General features: G+C 42.4%; 1 protein-coding gene across 1 annotated transcript in view; it reads right to left on the bottom strand.

Moving 5' to 3' along the window:
- Positions 1 to 14,685, bottom strand: part of septin12 (septin 12) — a 104,377-nt gene extending 89,692 nt beyond the window's left edge. The window contains exon 1 of the mRNA XM_061699662.1: positions 14,456 to 14,685. Within this exon, the coding sequence (XP_061555646.1) occupies positions 14,456 to 14,510 (55 nt within the window). The 5' untranslated portion in view covers positions 14,511 to 14,685. The remainder of the gene's footprint in view (positions 1 to 14,455) is intronic.
- Positions 14,686 to 21,886: the final 7,201 nt, after the last annotated feature.

Below are 21,886 nucleotides of genomic sequence, written 5' to 3'. Positions count from 1 at the left end.
TATTTTTAATGATTCAATTTAAGCCCACATTTAAATGGTTTCAAACATCAGATTCTGCCGTAATAAAATTTTCTCTGTTCTCTTGGGGTAATGTTTGTAGGCTGGCCACTCCAAGGAAGGGTCACCACTGTTCCTTAATTTTTTCATTTGAGGTTAATGGCTCTCTCTGTGGTTCTCCTAAACCTTTTGAATCGGCTTTGTAACCCTTTCCAGACTGATAGATCTCAATTACTTTATTTTTTTGACTGTTCTTTAATTTGTTTGAATCATTTCATTTTGTTGTAGCTTTTTTAGATCGTTTCTACGACTTGATTTTGTTGGGACAGATTCTGTTTCAGTGATTTCTTGATTGACTAGGTCTGGAGGTAATCAGGCTTGGGTGTAATCAGTGAAGATTAACCAAAAAATAATTCATGATTTAACAAGGGGGGTAATTACTTTTTCACACAGGACCAGGTAACTTTGAATAGTATTTTTCCTTAATAAATGAAATCACCATTTTAAAAAAGCATTTTAAATTCACTTGGATTATATTTGTCTGATATTTACATTTGTTTGATGAGCTTAAACATTAAAGTGGGGAAACTTCCAAAATATAAGAACTTGAGAAGGTGGCCAATGCCTGCTGTTCACGGGGGATAAACTGGGAAATATTGACACTCAATATACAGTAACTGCCATGAAAAAAAGTGTGGTATCAGGAAAGAAAATACTGCAAATAAGGGGGGTTTCCGCGATTAATGGGGCATAGCCCCCCCAAAAAAAGTGAGTCCACGAATGCCGAACCTCATATATGCGGGGTTCCACTGTACTTTGCAACATCCGGCATACTCAACAAGTGGTAATGTGACAGTTTTAGAAACTGGACATCTACTGATTCACACCATATAAATGAATCCAACTCCACCAACTGATCCCATTTCCAAGTGTTTTTCAATTCCAGTTTCTTCACAATATGATCAGTCAAAAATAGATATTCCATGAAGAAGAATGCAGTTCACCTTTCCAATGCAATCTTTTTGATTTTGGTTAGTTTTTTTTCTACAATCAATTTCCGAAATATATCCTTTTTGCGGAGTTGAATTCATGACATGTTCTTGTAATATTCTCTTGGATCTTGAAGTGAAACAGAAGTTGAGGAAGAGATCTGAAAATATCTTTTGTCATGAAACATTTTCTCATGACATCAAGCACTGCTTGGGACATTAATTATGTTGAGGTTTCAAACAAACTGTCAGTGTGGAAAAAAGCTCGGGTCATATCGCATGTGTATGATGAATAACCAGCTATGACCAGTGAGATGGATTACTGAGAATCATGTGGTAACTGGAAGGACGGGAGGCCCAGTCTGTCTTGTGGACAGAGGAAGCCCAGTCCGGACATGTCTGCGACCATCCTCCCCCTTTTTCCTGCACATTCCATACAGGTAACACTGACAGATAAGGCAACATGAGCATTGACACACAGCAGTGTGCTCCAACACACATGTATGTACACATACCGATACGGGCCCACATCTGTGATTACACTCTCAAACAGACACACAAATTAAAATAGATTCAGTGAAAGCACATCTGGGAAAAACATTCCAAGTAGCCCTTTGCAATGTTTTAACACTGAAAAAAAACACTGGGCCAGGCAACTCATAAACAGGCATGCAAGCATTCATACATACGCAAACACCTAACTGGTACTTAAAAGTATTTCAGATGTCTGGCAATTATTTACCTCACAAGCACCTGTTGCCTGAAAAATATAACACAGATGCCACAGTCTATTGAAGGGACTATATATCAAAAATCTAACTTCTGTTGTTTCATGGCTGTTTAAGAAATACAAACAGGATGAACAGAATGATATGGTGTAAACACTATTTTACCAGTGTAGTACACCTATGGTAATGTTGCTTGGAAATTCAATGAAAATGAACAAGGATGGCGGCACGGTGACCGACTGGTTAGCACATCTGCCTCACAGTTCTGAGGAATGGGGTTCAAATCCCGGCCCCGCCTGTGTGGAGTTTGCATGTTCTCTCCGTGCCTGGGTGGGTTTTCTCAGGGTACTCCGTTTTCCTCCCACATCCCAAAAACATGTGTGGTAGGTTGATAGAAGACTCTAAATTTCCCGTAGGTATAAATGTGGGTGTGAATGGTTGTTTGTTTCTATGTGCCCTGCGATTGGCTGGCAACCGGTTCAGAGTGTACCCCGCCTCCCGCCCGAAGATAGCTGGGATAGGTTCCAGCAGCCCGCGACCCAAGTGAGGATAAGCGGTAAAGAAAATGGATGGATGGATGAACAGGGATAGGTTCCAGTCTATCTACAAACTTTCCAAAAACCTGTATCCACCATTTACCATTTTCACTGTTACTATTAAGTACAAAGTTAATCTATTCATTTTTTTATATTCTTTATCCTCTTCCTCTTTTCTGTTGGGACCGGTCGAGACCATCACTGATATGCTATTCTTCAACTTCATAAACATGATAAAAAGAAGACTTTGTAAAACAACGAATACCTTTAATTCATGTGTTACTAACTCCCCACCACCTCCGCAATGACTGCCACCTTGGCACTGGCACTGAAAATACTCTCAGTTCCTGCATCCTCTGCACCAGTTGAGAGGATTTTTCGTAGAGGGGACACTGTAATGAGACCCCATGGACATGGGCATTTAGGTCACAAAATGTTGCAGTCTCTTATGTTTCTCAAATGAAACTGAGCTCTTCTTTAAATCTTCATCTTTTAAGTATAAGAATTTAGTTGGAAAAAAATTGCTGCGATTTGAGTTTTTTGCATGTTGTGCTTTGAGTTCCAGACAGTGTTTTTGGCTGTAACATTTGTTAAAGAGGAAAATAAAATTATAGAGAAAGCTCTTTAACTTTTTAAACTTGAACTGTTACGGCTGGTTAGAGCGTCTGCCTCACAGTTCTGAGGTCCGGGGTTTGATCCCCGGCCCCGCCTGTATGGAGTTTGCATGTTCCTGCGCGGGTTTTCTCCGGGTGCTACGGTTTCCTCCCATATCCCAAAAACATGCATGGTAGGCTAATTGAAGACTCTAAATTGCCCGTAGGTGTGAATGTGAGTGCGAATGGTTGTTTGTGCCCTGCGATTGGCTGGCAACCAGTTCATATATATATATATATATATATATATATATATATAGTTGTTTTAAATATATATTTTTATGGTCTTGGTCTTGTCACGGTCTCATCTTGTCTCGGTCTTGGTCTTGACTCGGTCTTGACTCCAAAAAGTTTTGCTCTTGTCTTGGTATTGTGAATTCTGATCTCGGGCAAATCTTGGTCTCAGATAGTGTGGTCTTAAGCACAGCACTAACGGACAACACCATAGACTTGTCGCCAGTCAATTACACTATAATTATAATTGAGACATTGAGTGGGAAATGATCAGTTATCTAAACCACTAGACCAGTTAATGCCCTCTGGACAAACGGTGGTAGGTGTGTTTACCTCATAAATAGTTTGACTGAGGGTAACCCGCCTATAAGGGGGGATCACAACACAGTAAAGGAAGGGCAACATTTTAATCTATTATTGTCTTTTCTTTCTTATCAGCAAATGGCTGTTTACTATACGATAAGGCATGTTTATCTTCATCCATTTTCAAATCACAGTTGAGTAGGAATGACATTTCTGTCTCTCTCAATCAACAAAGTGCTGTCCAACTTTTCAGCATCCTTCTGTAGTACCAGTTGCAGTACTGCAATATAGTACTGCAATATAGGATGCTTGTGTTGGGTGGCGGTAAGCACATTGTCTTTTGATTGGTTGAGAGAGTGTCTCTTCTGGTTTAAAATCAAAGCTAAGCATGTAAAGGGCTGTGGTTTTGCTTCGCTGTACCATTTGTTGATACAAATCAGTTTTATAAAAGCTCAAGCATAAGAATTACCTCTTAAAATAGTTTCTTTTGCGCTGGTGCTTGGACTTAAAATCCCCATTCACTATTTGTGTTGACAGTAACGAAGGAGTTGCGAATCAGAATCGAATTGTTACTCCTTTTCCAAAATCCGGGGGTGACTCAAAATGATCACAACCTGTACTACGGCTGTAATTTGTTATTAATAATGCTAGTTATCTAATTTTTCAGATTATTTGAAAGGAAGGGTTAACAATAGGAACCTTTCAATACCTTTTTCTGAAAACGCCTTGGACAAAACTGAGCAGAGGGCCTTTTGCATAGAGACCTATTTTCAGACCATGTCATTTAAATGCATGCAAAATTTAGAAGGAAGTTCAATTTCAATTGTTACTCGGGCAAAATTGTGATTTACAGGTGGGTCAATAATAATTCTGGAAGAGACTTGGGAGACGTTTGTGCGTGACTCGTGAGGAGCAGTGGCTCCAGATGGACGGGGCAACCACTCACACTTCAAACCAAACACTGACCTGGCTGCAACAATGTTTCCCAAATCGACTGATCAGTAGGAGATGTAATACAGAGTGGGACCCGCACTTGGTTGACGTAGCTGGTGCATCTACATTTGGTAAAGTTTTATTTTTAGTTTAAAATGTCTTCCTTTAATCAGGATCCCTTGCTGTATCTTGCCCAAAGGTAGAAGCCCAGGGTCTGTTTTGTGCCTGTCAGTTCTATAAATCCTTAATGCCTTGGACCAATCTGCCCCTTTCTAGCTAGGCAGCAAGCAACTTAGCCTGCTGGCTACCTAGCCAGCTGTCGTCATCTTTCACACTGTGTTGGATAGACTTTCTCCCATTCATTCTGTCGCGGTCGGTCCTTTCAGCGATGGCTTCTTTACTGCTCCGGTTATGGTCCTCCTCGACGATAGGCTAATGGATGCTTCCTTCTGTGTTTTCTTTTTCCAAAACAAAGTTTATCGAGATATCTTGGTGGAGCTACAACAGCGTACAGGCGCAGAAATTATGAGCAGTAAATCCAAATGTCGTCGGCATAAACATAGGCTAAACATTGTGACATATCTTGTATTTTCTTTTGAAGTAAATATGGCAAGACAGGTTATGTCATGCTAAAGTTCTTGTCATAATAAAGTAGTGATGCACCGAAATTTCGGCCACCAAAGTGTTTCAGTGTTTTCGGACCAAAAGATTTTTTTTCACCAAATTAAAACTACCGAAATAATAGGTACATAGATGTCAAATGATGAACACATCAACGACCAGCACGTGTGAGTATGTACACTTCAGTGTAAAGAATCATGTACCAATAACAAGCAATGCTCTATAAAGCATAGCTGAATGTGCAGTCAAATTGAGTGCAGTTTTGGTTTTCGGTTTCAATCAAGAATTTTCATTTCTGTGCATCAGTCAAAGTAAGTAATATGTTATTCTTCGATTCGTTGTGATTCGAATACTAAAATTCTGATTTGGCGTTCATTTTTTTTCCGCGGAGTCACAAGTCAATTCAAGTTACCATCAATTCGTTCATAGCCCTCGTTTGCTTGTTGTTATTATTCTAAGTTATTATTCTACATTTTAAAGAAAAAGTCTCAAGAACTTCTGCCGAAAATCACACAGGAAGTCTGCCGGTTTGGTTTGTCGCATCATTTTGCCGATTTCCATCAAAAACAAACTTGGCATGAAATTTGAACCATATTCAGTACATTAGAAAGATGGGTGATGCTAAATTGCTAAGAATGTAGCTTTTTTTTGTCATGGGGTGTGGGCAGAGCATGGCAGCAAAGTTTGATTGCCATAAAATATGAAACTAATAAATTAACTCAAAGGTCAGCGCTGGACGAAATCTCTTGTGTATGATAAAGGTTGACCTCTGCTGTCCATAATGTAGATATAATTTAGAAGAAACATCTCTACTCTTGACGCTATAATATCGAAACCCTGTATATGCATGAGTCTTCCATCTGGTGCACCTTGAAATTTTGCGTGCCCCAGACGGGCATGGGGCGCGGGGGTCAGGGGCCAAATCATTGCTGCCTTAAATAAAGTTTTTTTTTTTACAAAAATTCTGATCATCTGGACATTGTGTTTCTTATCACTAAAACGTTAAAACTGTATTTGACCTACACTAATGGTTTTGTCTGCATTCTCTCATTTGTTAGTCTAAAATCCTTAGGGTGTCTTAAGGGACAGACGTGTCTGAATAAAAGACAGCATACACTGATGTCTTGCCAAATTCTAATCCAACATGGAAGAATGGCTGGCTTGGCAACAAGCCACATCAAGTGCTATCTGAGTGCGTGTGGGGGTTATGGACCCACTTGAGAAAGATGTCCACCAGAAGGAATAAATAGGCAATTAGGTAGAAAGTTGTGGAAAGAAAGTGGTTAGAAGCAGCAAATGAGTGTTTATGTGCATTACTGTATTCAATTACCTGTATCACATGTTTTTCTCTGTGTACTTTTTACCAACTACTGACAGTCCAGGTCCTTGGTTGATGTGCGCCACTACGTTAAGGCAGGCTGGAATGTTTTTGCGAGTACCACTTGTTATGAGCAAAGACAACGAGCGCAATGTGTGTGTGTGTGTGTGTGTGTGTGTGTGTATAGGTTGACTGGGTCAGTAAGTCATGGGACCCTCTCTGATCTCCAGCAGTACCAGGATGTGACAGGGACTGTGAGGCAGCTTTTAGCCCCCCTGGCCTTTTCTAATCTCCCGGGTCACCCAAAGGCCTGAATGCGCTATTGTCTCACTGGCCTATCAAGTGCCTTCACTTTTTTTTCCAGTTTCACAAGTGACTCTTTTCACTTCGTTATTGGTATTTACTATTTCAGGTGGCTTAAACTGTCAAAATTTCAGGTGGCTTAAACTGTCAAAATGAGTAATATTTATTATCCTTTTACTTGTTACTGAACATCATAAATTATGTACACTATGATGCATTGTGCATCAATCAATAAATATATTGATTGAATATATTGAAATCTATATATATATATATATATATATATATATATATATATATATATATATATATATATAAATTTTGACAGACAAAAATGGAATTGTTGAAAATGCTGATTTATTAAAAAAGAAAAATTTATTAAAAAAGAAAAACTGAAATATCACACAACCATAAATATTCAGACCCTTTGCTGTGACACTCATATTTAACTAGGGTGGTGTCCATTTCTTCTGATCATCCTTGCGATGGTTCTACACCTTCATTTACAGTCCAGCTGTGTTTGATTATACTGATTGGACTTCTATTGGAAAGCCACACACCTGCCTATATAAGACCTGACAGCTCACAGTGCATGTCAGACCAAATGAGAATCATGAGGTCAAATGAACTGCCTGAAGACCTCAGAGACTGAGAACTGTGGCAAGGTAAAGATCTGGCTAAGGTTACAAAAAACATTCTGCTGCACTTAAGGGTCCTTAGAGCACACTGGCCTCCATAATCCTCAAATGGAAAACGTTCGGGACGACAAGAACCCTTCCCAGAGCTGGCCGTCCGGGGGAGAAGAGCCTTGGTGAGAGAGGTAAAGAAGAACCCAAAGATCACTGTGGCTGAGCTCCAGAGATGGGAGAAAGTTCTAGAAAGTCATATATATGCTTATGTATACATATATATACATAAATATACATGTATAAATATATACATACATACATACATATATATATATATATATAGATATATATATATATATACATATATATACATATATATACATACATACATACATATATATACATACACACATACATATATATACATATATATATATATATATATATACATATATATATATATATATATATATATATAAGTTTTCCCTTGCCCAGACGCGGGTCACCGAGGCCCCCCTCTGGAGCCAGGCCTGGAGGTGAGGCTCGAAGGAAAGCGCCTGGTGGCTGCGGCTGCACCAATGGGGCCCGGCCGGGAACAGCCCGAAAGGGTAACGCGGGTCCCCCTTCCCATGGGCTCACCACCTGTGGGAGGGCCCATAGGGGTCGGGTGCAGTGTGAGCTGGGCGGCGGCTGAAGGCAGGGACCTTGGTGATCCGTTCCCCGGCTACAGAAGCTGGCTCTAGGAACGTGGAATGTCACCTCTCTGGCAGGGAAGGAGCCCGAGCTGGTGTGTGAGGTCGAGAAATTCAGACTAGATATAGTCGGGCTCGCCTCCATACAAGGCTTGGGCTCTGGTGCCAGTTCTCTTGAGGGGGGTTGGACTCTCTTCCACTCTGGAGTTGCCCACGGTGAGAGGCGCCGAGCAGGTGTGGGTATACTTATTGACCCCCGGCTCGGCGCATGTACGTTGGGGTTCACCCCGGTGGATGAGAGGGTAGCCTCCCTCCAGCTTCGGGTGGGGGGACAGGTCCTGACTGTTGTTTGTGCCTATGCACCAAACAGCAGTTCAGAGTACCCACCCTTTTTGGAGTCCTTGGAAGGTGTGCTGGAGAGTGTTCCTGCTGGGGACTACATCGTTCTGCTGGGGGACTTCAATGCTCACGTGGGCAATGACAGTGAGACCTGGGGGAGTCCGAGTGGACCATGTTCCGCGCCTCCATTGCTGAGGCGGCCGACCGGAGCTGTGGCCGTAAGGTGGTCGGTGCCTGTCATGGCGGCAATGCCGAAACCGTTAGTGGACACCCACCATGAGGGATGTCGTCAAGCTAAAGAAGGAGTCCTATCGGGCCTTTTTGGCCTGTGGGACTCCTGAGGCAGCTGATGGGTACCGACTGGCCAAGCGGAATGCAGCTTTGGTGGCCGCTGAAGCAAAAACCTTGGGCATGGGAGGAGTTCGGTGATGCCATGGAGAAAGACTTCCGGACGGCTTCGAGGAAATTCTGGTCAACCATCCGGCGTCTCAGGTGGGGGAAGCAGTGCACAAACAACACTGTGTATAGTGGGGATGGGGCGCTGCTGACCTCGACTCGGGACATTGTGAGTTGGTGGGGAGAATACTTCGAAGACCTCCTCAACTCCACTGACTCACCTTACCATGAGGAAGCAGAGTCTGGGTTCTCTGAGGCGGGCTCTCCTATCTCTGGGGTTGAGGTCACAGAGGTGGTTAAAAGGCTCCTTGGTGGCAAGGTCCCGGGGGCGGATGAGATTCGCCCGGCGTTCCTTTAGTCTCTGGATGTTGTGGGGCTGTCCTGGTTGACACGCCTCTGCAACATCGCGTGGACATCGGAGACAGTGCCTTGAATTGGCAGACTGGATTGGTGGTCCCCCTTTTTTTTAGAAAGGGGACCAGATGGTGTGGTCCAACTACAGGGGGATCACACTCCTCAGCCTTCCCTGGTAAGGTCTATTCAGGGGTGCTGGAGTGGAGGGTCCATCTGGAAGTCGAATCTCAAGATTCAGGAGGAGCAGTGTGGTTTTCATCCTGGCCGTGGAACAGTGGACCAGCTCTAAACCCTCGGCAGGGTCCTCGAGGGTGCATGGGAGTTCGCCCAACCAGTCTACATGTGTTTTGTGGACTTGGAGAAGGCGTTCGACCGTGTCCCTCGGGGAGTCCTGTGGGGGGTGCTTCAGCAGTATGGGGGACCGAACAGCCCGTATCAGGGGGTTCGGTGACAGAATTTGGCAGTAAGTCGGACTTGTTTCCGGTGAAGGTTGGACTTCGCCAAGGCTGACCTTTGTCACCGATTCTGTTCATTACTTTTATGGACAGAATTTCTCGACGCAGCCGAGGAGTAGATGGGGTCCGGTTTGGTGGCCTCAGAATTGCATCTCTACTTTTTGCAGATGATGTGGTTCTGTTGGGTTCATCAAGCCGTGATCTCCAATTGTCCCTGGAGCGGTTCACAGCCGAGTGTGAAGCGGCTGGGATGAGAATCAGCACCTCCAAATCTGAGACCATGGTCCTCAGTCAGCAAAGGGTGGCGTCCCCTCTCTCGGTCGGGGATGAGATCCTGCCCCAAATGGAGGAGTATTGAACATGAACAAGACCCCAAGTATTTTAGGGTCTTGTTCATGAGTGAGGGAAGTATGGAACGGGAGATCGACAGGTGGATCAGTGCAGCGTCTGCAGTGATGCAGACTTTGTATCAGTCCGTTGTGGTAAAGAAGGAGCTAAGCCGAAGAGCGAAGCTCTCAATTTACCGGTCGATCTACGTTCCTACCCTCAACCCATGGTCACGAGTTGTGGGTTGTGACCGAAAGAACGAGCTCCCGGATACAAGCGGCCGAAATTAGTTTCCTCCACAGGGTATCCAGGCTTGCACTATGTCAGACTACTGCAATAAAATCCGATACCACCGCATCCCGTCTTTTATGATCACTGGGGTTCATCTTGTCAAATCAAACGTGACCGGATACACTCGTTACCATGCCGACGACAACAACAATGGATGTGTATATTATGTGTGTGTATTATAAGAACAAAATAGGGGGAAATGTGTGCTGGTGGTCATCGGTGCTCGGGAGAGGACTTTAATTCAAGGATTGCTTGAGGTATGTTCACATACTTTTAATACTGCTTGCAAGCAGGCAACAAAACGTTTTGTAGCCTTGCAAGCTAGTGCTAGCACTAATGGTTGTACGTAACCATGCTGGCATTATGTCAAATCATGCTCTAAAGCTTCGGTGTGTGAAGCAATTTAATTACAAAAAAAGTTATTAAATTGCAGTAAGTTAGCACCCATTATTTATGTCATGTTTTAATGATGGTTTGACCTGACTGATTAGAATACATGACCTGAATAGAGAATACTTTTGAAGATACTCAGTATACAGTACACAAGTATATACAGTAAATGAACAAGTAATTTAACACATTCACTGCCATTGACAGCTTTAGAAGTCAAATATACATGTTAACTGGGAAGGCTGGCAGTGAATGAGTTAAATAGACACATTGCTCCATCTTGTGATCGGATCGGTTATCGTTTTTTTAAACTAGCTGATCGGCCCCAAAATCTTGAGCGTGTAAAGCCTATTATATTATATATATTATTTTTGCCTTACTGAGCTCAGCTTCTTTTAAGGGGGTGATCTTGTCTCAGGTAAATGAGCCACTGCTTACCTTACCCACCTCTATAGGGGAGTCACAAACAGTGGACACATCATCAAACACAAATATCCCCTGCCACCATCACATCAACCACTTCATTGATCATTATGTGTCAGTTATCAGAAGCTAACAATGATAACGCTGTTAGCTAATACTAATTTGTGCTGCAGCTCTGTTTAGCTTTTGGCTTTGCCATGATAGTACTCCCAATTAGGCTGACAGTTGCTTGGAAATGGTGAATTTTCACCCAGGCTTGCTTTCAACTCATGGCTGGGAAGCTTGTGTGAGGGCGATATTTTGTAAATTAGCCCCGATGACATGTCACAATCTGGCAAAATTCATAACGCCTTGCCCACAGACAAATTTTTATAAACAGGCTCCTCACAAAAGATTGACATAGTTTTACTGTATGTAATTGCATACTTGGGTAAGGAGACTTGCCAAAGACCTGACTTTTTATAAATGAGTAATTAAAAAGTAATTTTTTATATAATTTTGGTTTAACAAAAAAGATACGGGGAAAATGGCAGCCACCATTTTGTAGCGTTTCCCCACTAGCTGAACTGTATTCAAGTTATTCTTCAAGTACTTAAAAGGGTACTCAACCATAGAATGGTCATGGAACATGCAAATTATCAAACGGTGTAAAATTAAAAAACTATGCCTGCTTTAGTTTTCACCACACTCCTTTGGACAGTAACTACTATTTATCTGATTGAATCCCGTGGAGGTGAGAAGCTAGCTTGCAGCCAACATTCCACAGCCAGCCTACCAGCCCAGCATCAACAGTCGTCCCACTGTTACCATATAATTTAGACCAGTTAAATCTGATTGCCACGGTGCAAAGCAAGCTGCTACAGGAACCCCAGTTAATTTCTTACACAAATGTGAGAAATCGCTGACATGTTTTCAAGGAGTATTAGTGGTTGCAGATGAAAACTCAATTGATGCAGTTTACAGCATACAGTATTAGAGCTTCACCTACAACCGGTACGGTTTGCTTTCAATTGGCCCTTTGGTTGTTTGTGTTTTGCCAGAATCAAGTTACGTCAGTATCATAGAATAGAACTTTGTGATTGTCAGACTTTGTTAATGTCAGAATAGAATAGAATAGAATAGAATATGAAGCCTGTATTGTCAATGTATGGTGCAGATACAAGAATATTGCGGTGCAAATCTCAGTTTGTGTTTCAAAAAAAACATTTTTAAATAACATTTGCATACATTGCTTTCCTTTGATTTCTTTGTCCACTTGACTTTTTAAGACTGACAATGGGCTGTAGTGTCCAAAAGCCTTACACAACTGTGAACAAGTGGCTACTGTGGCGGTCTATAGTTCAAAGATACACTAATTTGTTTAAAAGCACAGATTAACACCTGTCTGAACAGAGGAATGTGGAAAGAGAGTTAATATTGAAAAAAAGAGAGGGCAGCTTTTGTTGCACTAGCCCTACAGGGCCTCGGGATAAGATGGATCACCCTGATGAGGAACAAAATGTGTTGCTTTTGACATCTCCCCACCTCATGACAGAAAAGTCCACAGATATGAAAGGTATCCTTTTTTTTTGCACTTTTCCTACAGATTGTTTACCCTTAATCTTCGGACAGATTTGACCAAGACCAGCTACAGATGTAGTTTGAAGGAAAGTGAAACTTTCAGATAACTGTAGCAGCATTTGTCCTTATTCCTCTTTGTCCACCGGAGTCTATTACTTACATACATCAAAATCTTAGCCTATATTGACGCTGACAAAGACTAACTTTCAGACAGTTTCTGATTCGGATATAAATGGTAAGTGGTAAATGGACTGCACTTATGTAGCGCTTTATCTGCACCATCACAGTGCCCAAAGTGCTTTACAAAGCCTCTCATTCACACACACATCCATACACCAATGGGCGACTGCTGCCATCCAAGGCGCTGCCAGGCCCATTGGGAGCAAATTAGTGTTCAGTGTCTTGCCCAACGACACTTAAACTTGCGGACAGTCGCAGTGTCAGTGACAGTTAGCCTAGATTCTTCGATTTCTTCTTCTACTCCCCTTCTCTGTATTTTTTGGAGGTCTGGATGCCCTCTGGCACTTAGGTGCCTCTTAATTCTCTTGGAATTATGACAAACAGGGATTATACTCAAGATTGTTGGCGGAGATATTGTATGTGGGTCTTGTGCTGTGTCGATCAGCAAGCACACACAACTATTTTTTCATCCTTATGTGTGGGGTATCTCACATATTCAAAATTAGTAGAAATGTTAAAAAATATGTATGTGTGGACCAGGTTTTATACAGTATGTTGTATTTATATGGTTATTTGGATAAATACTGTAACAACAAATAACAGAAAATATGCCTCACTTTAGTGTATCACTGGACTGTCTGAAAATATAAAGTACACCGATAACAGATAAGAGAAGATGAAGTAAAATGTTGAAAAGTGAATTATCAGTCAAGCCTATGTGAGCTGGTGCTTAGCTGCGAGCATGAACATCTGGAGAAAGAAGGAGTTATGGCACAGACTCAAACAGGGTGCCCATTCACAAAGTTAAATTTCCTGCTGCAAAAGAGCCGCTATTGTCTCTTGACGGGATGCATTTGTTCCCTTTCAAACAGAGGGATTTCTTTTGGAGATGATTTTGTTTGTTTATCGCTTACCTAGCTAGAGTGTTTTTTCTGGGTGTGACTCCAATAATCACAAAGTCAATAAGAGGCCCACTATTTCAATGACTCAGTCAATTGCAATGTATGTAATGGGGATGTATTGGTAAAGGCTCTTCAAAGGGTTTCTTTAATTTAGCATGGGTGTGAAACTCAAGTCCCAGGGGCCAGATCCTGCCCAACACATTATTTTATGATTGCAAATTGTCTTCACTTTTAATAGCGTTGAGATGTTTGTGGGAAGCATTTTTGGTTTCACCCACCTTTATAATGTACTGTACATTGAACAACAATTGATCAAACTATTTTCCTTGATATCAGATTACAAAACTAGTTATCCATCAAATTGTTGTGTATAGCATAACATGTTGAGGCGATTAGCATTCTTATGGTTTAATAGTCAGAAGGGCCCTCTGACCGAAACCCTAACTACAATTTGTCCAGAGTAAAAATGAGTTTGACACCCCTTGTAAAGAGACCATCGCATTTTGGAATTGACTTCCCAAGTGTAGTGTGTATAGTTCCACACCTAACAATATTATATCTATTATTCCATATTATATATATGGGTTAGGGTGTATATATATATCACATTTGCCACTGTCCACGTAAAAAAAATAAAAATAAAACATAAGTAAAACAAAGGGACCATTCTCATATGTATTTGATACTTTTTTCCTTACTTTTTTGTATATTATTGTTTTTCAAACGACTATACTATATAGCAGGTCATGCGACGGTGTTCTCCTCTGCAGCCCCAATGCCGACAAGAAGCTTCTCTTTGCACTCAACGAGTTAACAGCCCAAGGATGCCATTACACATTTGCTTTTACTACAGCCACAAAACGAGCGGCAGTAAAGCAATTCAATATTACAACCTCACATACCTTCAAAATCGGATAAAATCCCTTCGAGGTGGTCATTTACGGAGAGTGCCGACATCCTGTCTGAAGTAAAGTAGACTCCGCGATAGCACTCTAAGTCTGATGAAATTGTCCGCAAATTTAATTCCTAATACAATGAATATTAAAACCAAACGGGAGCGATTCGCGTTCAGGTGGCTAATAAATAGGAGCTGTCTGTGCTTCTGCTGCCGTCCCGTCCGCGTTGTGGCTTCTCGCTGATGTCCGAGTGGGCTCCACCGGCACTCAGTCCCGGTCACATTGGCCCGCCCCCCTTCATTTTACCCTCCTCCCCCTCGTAGCCAGGCCTTCGACCCCCGGCTCGGCTGGACCCGAGGGGGGCGTGTGGGTATGGGGGATGGACGGATGATGGGCGGAGACGCACACAACACCTGGGAAAAAAAAGATCCCTCAACCCAAGTTCTCTTTCTTGCTAACCCCCCACCACCCCTGTTTTCTGCACTTTGGCAACAAATTGGGACTGAGCGGAAGCCAGCAACTCCCCACATTGATGTTTGCAAACTTTTAAAATGGATGTAAAGTGTTCATTGTATAACGACAAATTTAGAGATGCAAAATTCCAGATTGAATGCAATTATTGAATTCTTCACTTGCCTATTCCATGTGGTATAGGCCATGTTTACACACGTTTCTTTGCGTTTATGAAAACTTCTGTATACAGTGTTATCAAAACAATTCCCATTTACCAGTGCCAGCCCAAGCCTTGATAGAGCCTTAAGCAACATTTGATATGGGGGGTTTATATGATTTTGATGTCAGTGTCACCGCTTTCATGTCTTTAATGTGTTTAATGGCGTTTACATTTTTTTTTTATCAAACTTTTTTTAATGCGGCTGCTTCGTTCTCTTTTGCCTTGGATTGGCTCTGTCTTTTACACGGTAATACAATGCCCACAACTGCATTGTATTAGCCAACTGCTTGCTCTCTTGGTCCAGCACGTGCACACATAGCCATTAGGTGGCGCTCAAGCACCTGCCCTTTTGCCCAGGATGAAAAAGATGCACTTTTTGCTGTCATCCTTTTTTTTAATTCATTCATCGATATAAAAAAAGTTAACCTCTGTCATCAATTTCACCCAAAGTGTTTTTTATTTATTTATTTAACCAGCATTTAAATATTTGAGTCCTATGTAGAATAGTACATATGCTCCTGCCTTGCCCCCAGACCTCCTCCTTGATTTCAACAGGGGTATGTTGACTTTTGATATTCACTGTAGCCTGCCTTCACCACCTTTGTTAATAGTTGTATGCGTTGACTGTGTTGATTGTGTTAACAGAGATCAATACATTGGTTGAATGCATATTTAGAGCTGGGCGATTATATGATCGAGATCGAAGATCGTGATAAATTTCCTGTCAACCTCGATTATCAACTGTTTGCGTATTTCCTCGATCAAACACAGCGGGGATGTGCGTGGGTCCAACTCACCCGTCGTCACACAGAGCACGCCGCGTCCTCGGCGGCCACTCTTAACCCATCCTCCGGACCAGTGATGGAGGCGGCCACCCAGCCCGCGAGTTTCAATCACCAGTTGTGTGTTGGCGTCTCCAAAGCTACATGGCGCAATGCTATTAACTAGCTAATGTGCAAGGTATGTCAGCGCCCTGAAAAAAGGACAATGCACGGTATATACATTTGAAGAAGTACCGCCACCACCCAAGTGATTATGTGGAAAGCATAAAAATGTGACCACAGTCAGTACAGCCTGTCAACTCACTCCACAGCACACGTAGCATTAGCAGTTAGCTACTGCAAATGGTGAGGTCACCAGACCAAAGCAACAGTCTGTCGTGTCATCAATATTCAGGTGGGGTAAAATGGCAAAACTAGTTAATCTGTATTATTATTAAAGATGATGCACATTTGAAAGTAGCAATAATAGAATCAACAATAGCAATAGCATCATAACTGGAGAATGATAATGTTTACAATCCAAGGTGTCTTCATTATCCCAGAGGGGGCAGTTTGTTTATTTTGTATCTGGTATCTCCAAAAATATAAATAAATATTCAGGTCTAGTGCACTGCTGTTATATTTTTCTACATTTGTTGTGCTGTTGAGTGAAAATAGTTTTGCCTTATTTGCTTAGTATGCCAATATCATGTTGGAGTTATGGTTTTAAATATTGACTCTGAGGAGGGTTTTAGACAAAAGTCTCTCTCGAGCCTCTTTAGTTTTCAGTACATAGGCTTTAAAACTGTCTATTTAAAAAATGTTTTTTTATATATATATAAAGAATCGTGATAATAATCGAGATTGGACGGTATGAAAAAAATAATCGTGATTTTTATTATTATTATTATATATTTTTTTTTTCATAGTACTGTTTTATCTTAATTGTATGAATCATTTGGAAATGCGTGCCCTTTTTTGGGCTTGAGCACCTGTCCCCAAATACTGTATTTCTCTGCATGTGCCTGCTGTCGGTCTTATTCAAAAGCGTATTTCTAATATTCTACCCTGAGTATATATGGTTGAGAATCTGAGTTATAGGATTGAGTAGTGACAGTTCCCGGCTTCAAATCTAAGCTAAGGCCTCCCTGTGTGGAGTTTATACTGTTCTCTTTATGCTTGCCTGAGTTTTCTATGGGTACTCCAGCTTCCTCCTACATTCCAAAAACATGCATGTTAGGTTAATTAAAGACACTTAATTGAACATACAGGTAGGTGTGAGTGTGAATGGTTACTTGTTGATATGTGCCCTTTGATTGGGTGACGACCAGTCCAGGTTGTACCCACCTCTCACCCATTGTGAGCTGGGATAGGATTGATGGCCAAGAAGTGTATTTCATACAAATATTTAATGGAATGATGGCTTTACGATGCATTAGCATAGGTGAGCGATAGACTACAGCATGCTCCAACTTCCGCACAAATTCGGGTTACTTTGGAACTTCATCATAAACATAAAATTAAACAATCAACCTGATTTCCCAATAAATCAATCAATGAAATTTAGTCAAATGTCCATCCTTTGTGGTTAGGGCCCCAGCATGGAAATAGCTAGGTTCGGGCTACGTCGCTGCCATGAACAAAACTAAGGACTAAACTAAGGACCGCCTGTACAGTGAGATAATGAATGTGTCTCCCAGGTCAGACTTGTCGTGAATTCTGAAAAAATAAGGAATGCATTAGAAAAGTTATTACAGTGGGTATAATGGTACAAGTATATTATTCTGATTTTTTGGTTTAGAGGTGTACCGAGCTCCCACACAGAGCATACAGGTCCTTTCCAAAAATGCTGAATATTATGGAAAGGTTTATTTCCATAATTCCATTCAAAAAGTTAAACTTTTATAGATTATAGATTCAGGGCCCACAATTTAAACAATTTCAAGTAGTTATTTATTTATTTTTACATAATTTGGCGCTTCCAGCTCATGAAACCCACAAAATCCGAAATTGAAATAATTTGAATACTGTGAAGAAATCAGCACAAATTTTGCAGGCCATAAATGAACTGAGTGTCACACACTAATCATCTGCTAAACTCAAAGCACCTGCACAGGTTTCCCCTGATGTCATTAAATTGCTTCCGTTTGGTTCAATTGCCACAGTTGGGTTCAATATGTGGAAGACTGCAAACTTGACAACTGGCCAGAGGAACATCATTGATACCCGCCATAGGATAGGTAAGCCACAAAATTACGTAGCTAAGGAGGCAGGCTGTTCACAGAGTGGTGTGTCCAAGCATATCAATGGAAAGTCTAGTGGAAGGACAAAATGTGCCAGGAGAAGATGCTCCAGCAAAAGAGATGACGTGGGCTTCAGTGGATTATCAAACAGAGAAGATTCAAGAAGCTAGCAGAGATCCAGAACGAGTGGAATGAGGCGTGAGTCACAGCTTTAAAAACCACCACATTTAGACCCATCCGGGAGATGAGCTACAACATTCGGGTTCCTCGGGTCAAGCCACTTCTGAGCCTGAGCAAACGTAGGAAGCGTCTCAACTGGGCCAAGGGAAAAAAGGACTGGACTGTTGGCGAGTCGTCTGAGGTCCTCTTTTCCGATGAAAGTAAAGTGTGCCTTTCATTCGGGAATCAAGGTCCAAGGGTTTAGAGGAAGACGGTGAAGAACAGAACCCAAGCTACTTGAGGTCCAGTGTGAAATATCCACAGTCAGTCATGATTTGGGGAACAATTGCACAACCAACATTGTCCCAGATGATCGCACTACTCGTCACTTTAAACCGCATACACTCCTTGAAGTCTCAGTGCCCTTTGCACAATGGTCATTGCACCGGACTATTGCAATATTAGTCATTCGAACTGCTCTAAGTGCTAGATGACTCTGCATCTTTTTGCACAATTGTTTTTTGTCAATGTCTTTATGTCTCCAAAGTGTTCTGTAAATTGACTGTTGTACTAGAGCGGCTCCAACTACCGGAGACAAATTCCTTGTGTGTTTTGGACATACTTGGCAAATAAAGATGATTCTGATTCTGATGTGCAAGTGCAGGTGTTGGTAAACTCTGCTTTCTTAAATCCAAGGTCACCACAACAGACTAGCAGAATGTTTTAGCGGACTTCATGATTCCTTCTGCTTAGAGGGGGGTAGTAACACGTTACATTTACTCAAGTAATATTTTCCATAAACTGTACTTGTTAGAGTACTTTAAATGAACTGTACTTTTTACTTTTACTTGAGTATTTATGTGAATGATCGATACTTTCATTACGATACTTTGTATTACAATGATCGACATGCCGTTCGCTACTTTTATTTATTAATTCCTGCGTGTTCGCGTATCTTTTTAGACTCCATCTTCGACTTCCGCATAGGGTGCCGTTGCGCCAATCAAACGGGATCACTGTCATTTGACTCCAATTCACTAATCCGACGACACAAGGCAGTCACATGACCGCGCACATAGCCTCCGCGAGCCAATCAAAATGACTCATTTTGGGGGGGAAAAACAGCTGCGTGACTGTTTATTTTACTGACTCCAAAAAACAACAGCTTTATCATGCACCTCTTAAATTGTGACTGCTCAAACTTAGATATTTCATCCCACTTCAAACCTGAGAAAACACCTTGCGGTAAATTGCAGATGTTTCTATTGTTGTTTTGGCAGTGCATATGGCAAAATTAGCACTATCCCAATGGTGTCGCACACACAATAAGTCTGTTCAGCAAACAGCTTTTTCATTAAGTCATTTAAGCGAATAAAGCAAATAATGTTTCTGTAGCGCCCAATGTATGTGTTGTTGGGTTTTGGGCAGTTAAGAATTGAAATGGTGGCAGGTGTGTGTCGACTCCCATATATTATTATTATTTTTTGTTTATTTGATGTTCATGTCCTGATTTAAAAAAAATAAAAATAAAAATAAAAATCTGAAGTTACTCTTTACTTGAGTAGGTTTTTCATTGAGTATTTTCTTACTCTTAGTAATGAAGCCCTATAGGAGGCACAAGCCAGTGCAGCACTAGAGGTCAGTCCCAAGCCCAGATAAATGCAGAGGGTTGCGTCAGGAAGGGCATCCGGCGTAAAACTTTGCCAAACAAATATGAGCATTCATCTAAAGAATTCCATAGCGGATCGGTCGTGGCCTGGGTTAACAATGTCCGACCCCGGCCCCACAGGGCGCCGCTGGAAATTCAGCTACTGTGGGTCGAAGATGAAGGAGAGGTGGAAAGCGGGTTCTTTGGCAGGAAGAGAAGAGGAAAGCAGAGTCTAGAATTGAGTGTGGGGACTTTGAATTTTGGGACTACGACGGGAAAATTTGCTGGTTGACATGATGTTTAGGAGAAAGGTTGATATATTATATAACTCTGGGGTTGAGGTCACCGAGGTGGTTAAAAAGCTCCTCTGTGGCAGGGCCCCGGGGGTGGATGAGATTCGCCTGGAGTTCCTAAAGGCTCTGGATGTTGTGGGGCTGTCCTGATTGACACTCCTCTGCAAAGTCGAATGGACATCGGGGACAGTGCCTCTGGATGAGCAGACTGGGGTGGTGGTCCCCCTTTTTAAGAAGTGGGACTGGAGGGTGTGTTCGAACTACAGGGGGATCACACTCGTCAGCCTCCCTGGTAAGGTCTATTCAGGGGTCCTGGAGAGGAGGGTCCATCGGGAAGTCGAATCACAGATTCATGAGGAGCAGTGTGGTTTTCGTCCTGGCCGTGGAACAGTGGACCAGCTGTACACCCTCGGCAGGATCCTCAAAGGTGCATGAGAGTTCGCCTAACCAGTCTACATGTGTTTTGTGGACTTGGAGAAGGCGTTCGACCGTGTCCCTCGGGGAGTCCTGTGGGGAGGGTGCTTCAGGAGTATGGGGTACCAAACACCCTGATACGGGCTGTTCAGTCCCTGTACGACCGGAGTCAGAGTTTGTTCCGCATATCCGGCAGTAAGTCGGACTTGTTTACGCTGAGGGTTGGACTACGCCAAGGCTGCCCTTTGCCACCGATTCAGTTCACAACTTTATGGACAGAATTTCAAGGCTCAGCCGAGGCGTAAAGGGGGTCCGGTTTGGTGGCCTCATTATTGCATCTCTGCTTTTTGCAGATGATGTGGTTCTGTTGGCTTCATCAAGCCGTAATCTCCAACTCTCACTGGAGCATTTTGCAGCCGAGAGTGAAGCGGCTCAAGACCATCAAGTATCTTGGGGTCTTGTTCACAAGTGAGGGTAGAATGGAACGGGAGATCGACAGGCGGATCGGTGCAGCGTCTGCAGTGATGCGGACTTTGTATCGGTCCGTCGTGGTAAAGGAGGAGCTCAGCCCTCTTAATAGATAAAATAGCTTCATTTATAATGCTGTAATTTAAAATTACACTGAACCGGAAGTAACACGGGCATTGCTTCCAGCCGATTCTTTTCTCCTAAATTAATTACATTTTTATTTAACCTGTATACGCTACACCAGTAAAGTGTGTTCTCAATGAAATCAATTATATTTTGAACCATTTATTTCAAAGTGAAAGTATTGCATCTCTGCCTTTTGCAGATGATGTGGTTCTGTTGGCTTCATCAAGCCGTGACCTCCAACTCTCACTGGAGCAGTTCGCAGTTGAGTGTGAAGCGGCTGGGATGAGAATCAGCACCTCCGAATCTGAGACCATGGTCCTCAGTCGGAAAAGGGTGGCGTGCCCTCTCCAGGTTGGGGATGAGATCCTGCCCCAAGTGGAGGAGCTCAAGTATCTTGGGGTCTTGTTCACGAGTGACGGAAGAATGGAACGGGAGATTGACAGGCGGCTCGGTGCAGCGTCAGCAGTGATGCGTACTTTGTATCGGTCCGTCGTGGTAAAGGAGGAGCTCAGCCGTAAGGCGAAGCTCTCAATTTACCGGTCGATCTATGTTCCTACCCTCACCTACGGTCACAAGCTGTGCGTCGTGACCGAAAGAACAAGATTCCGGATACAAGCAGCCGAAATTAGTTTCCTCCACAGGGTGTCCGGGT

This window comes from Phycodurus eques, chromosome 16, assembly GCF_024500275.1.
Source record: "Phycodurus eques isolate BA_2022a chromosome 16, UOR_Pequ_1.1, whole genome shotgun sequence".
NCBI lineage: Eukaryota > Metazoa > Chordata > Actinopteri > Syngnathiformes > Syngnathidae > Phycodurus > Phycodurus eques.
Note: the sequence above shows the minus strand (reverse complement) of the source record. Positions and strands in the feature narration are given on the sequence as shown.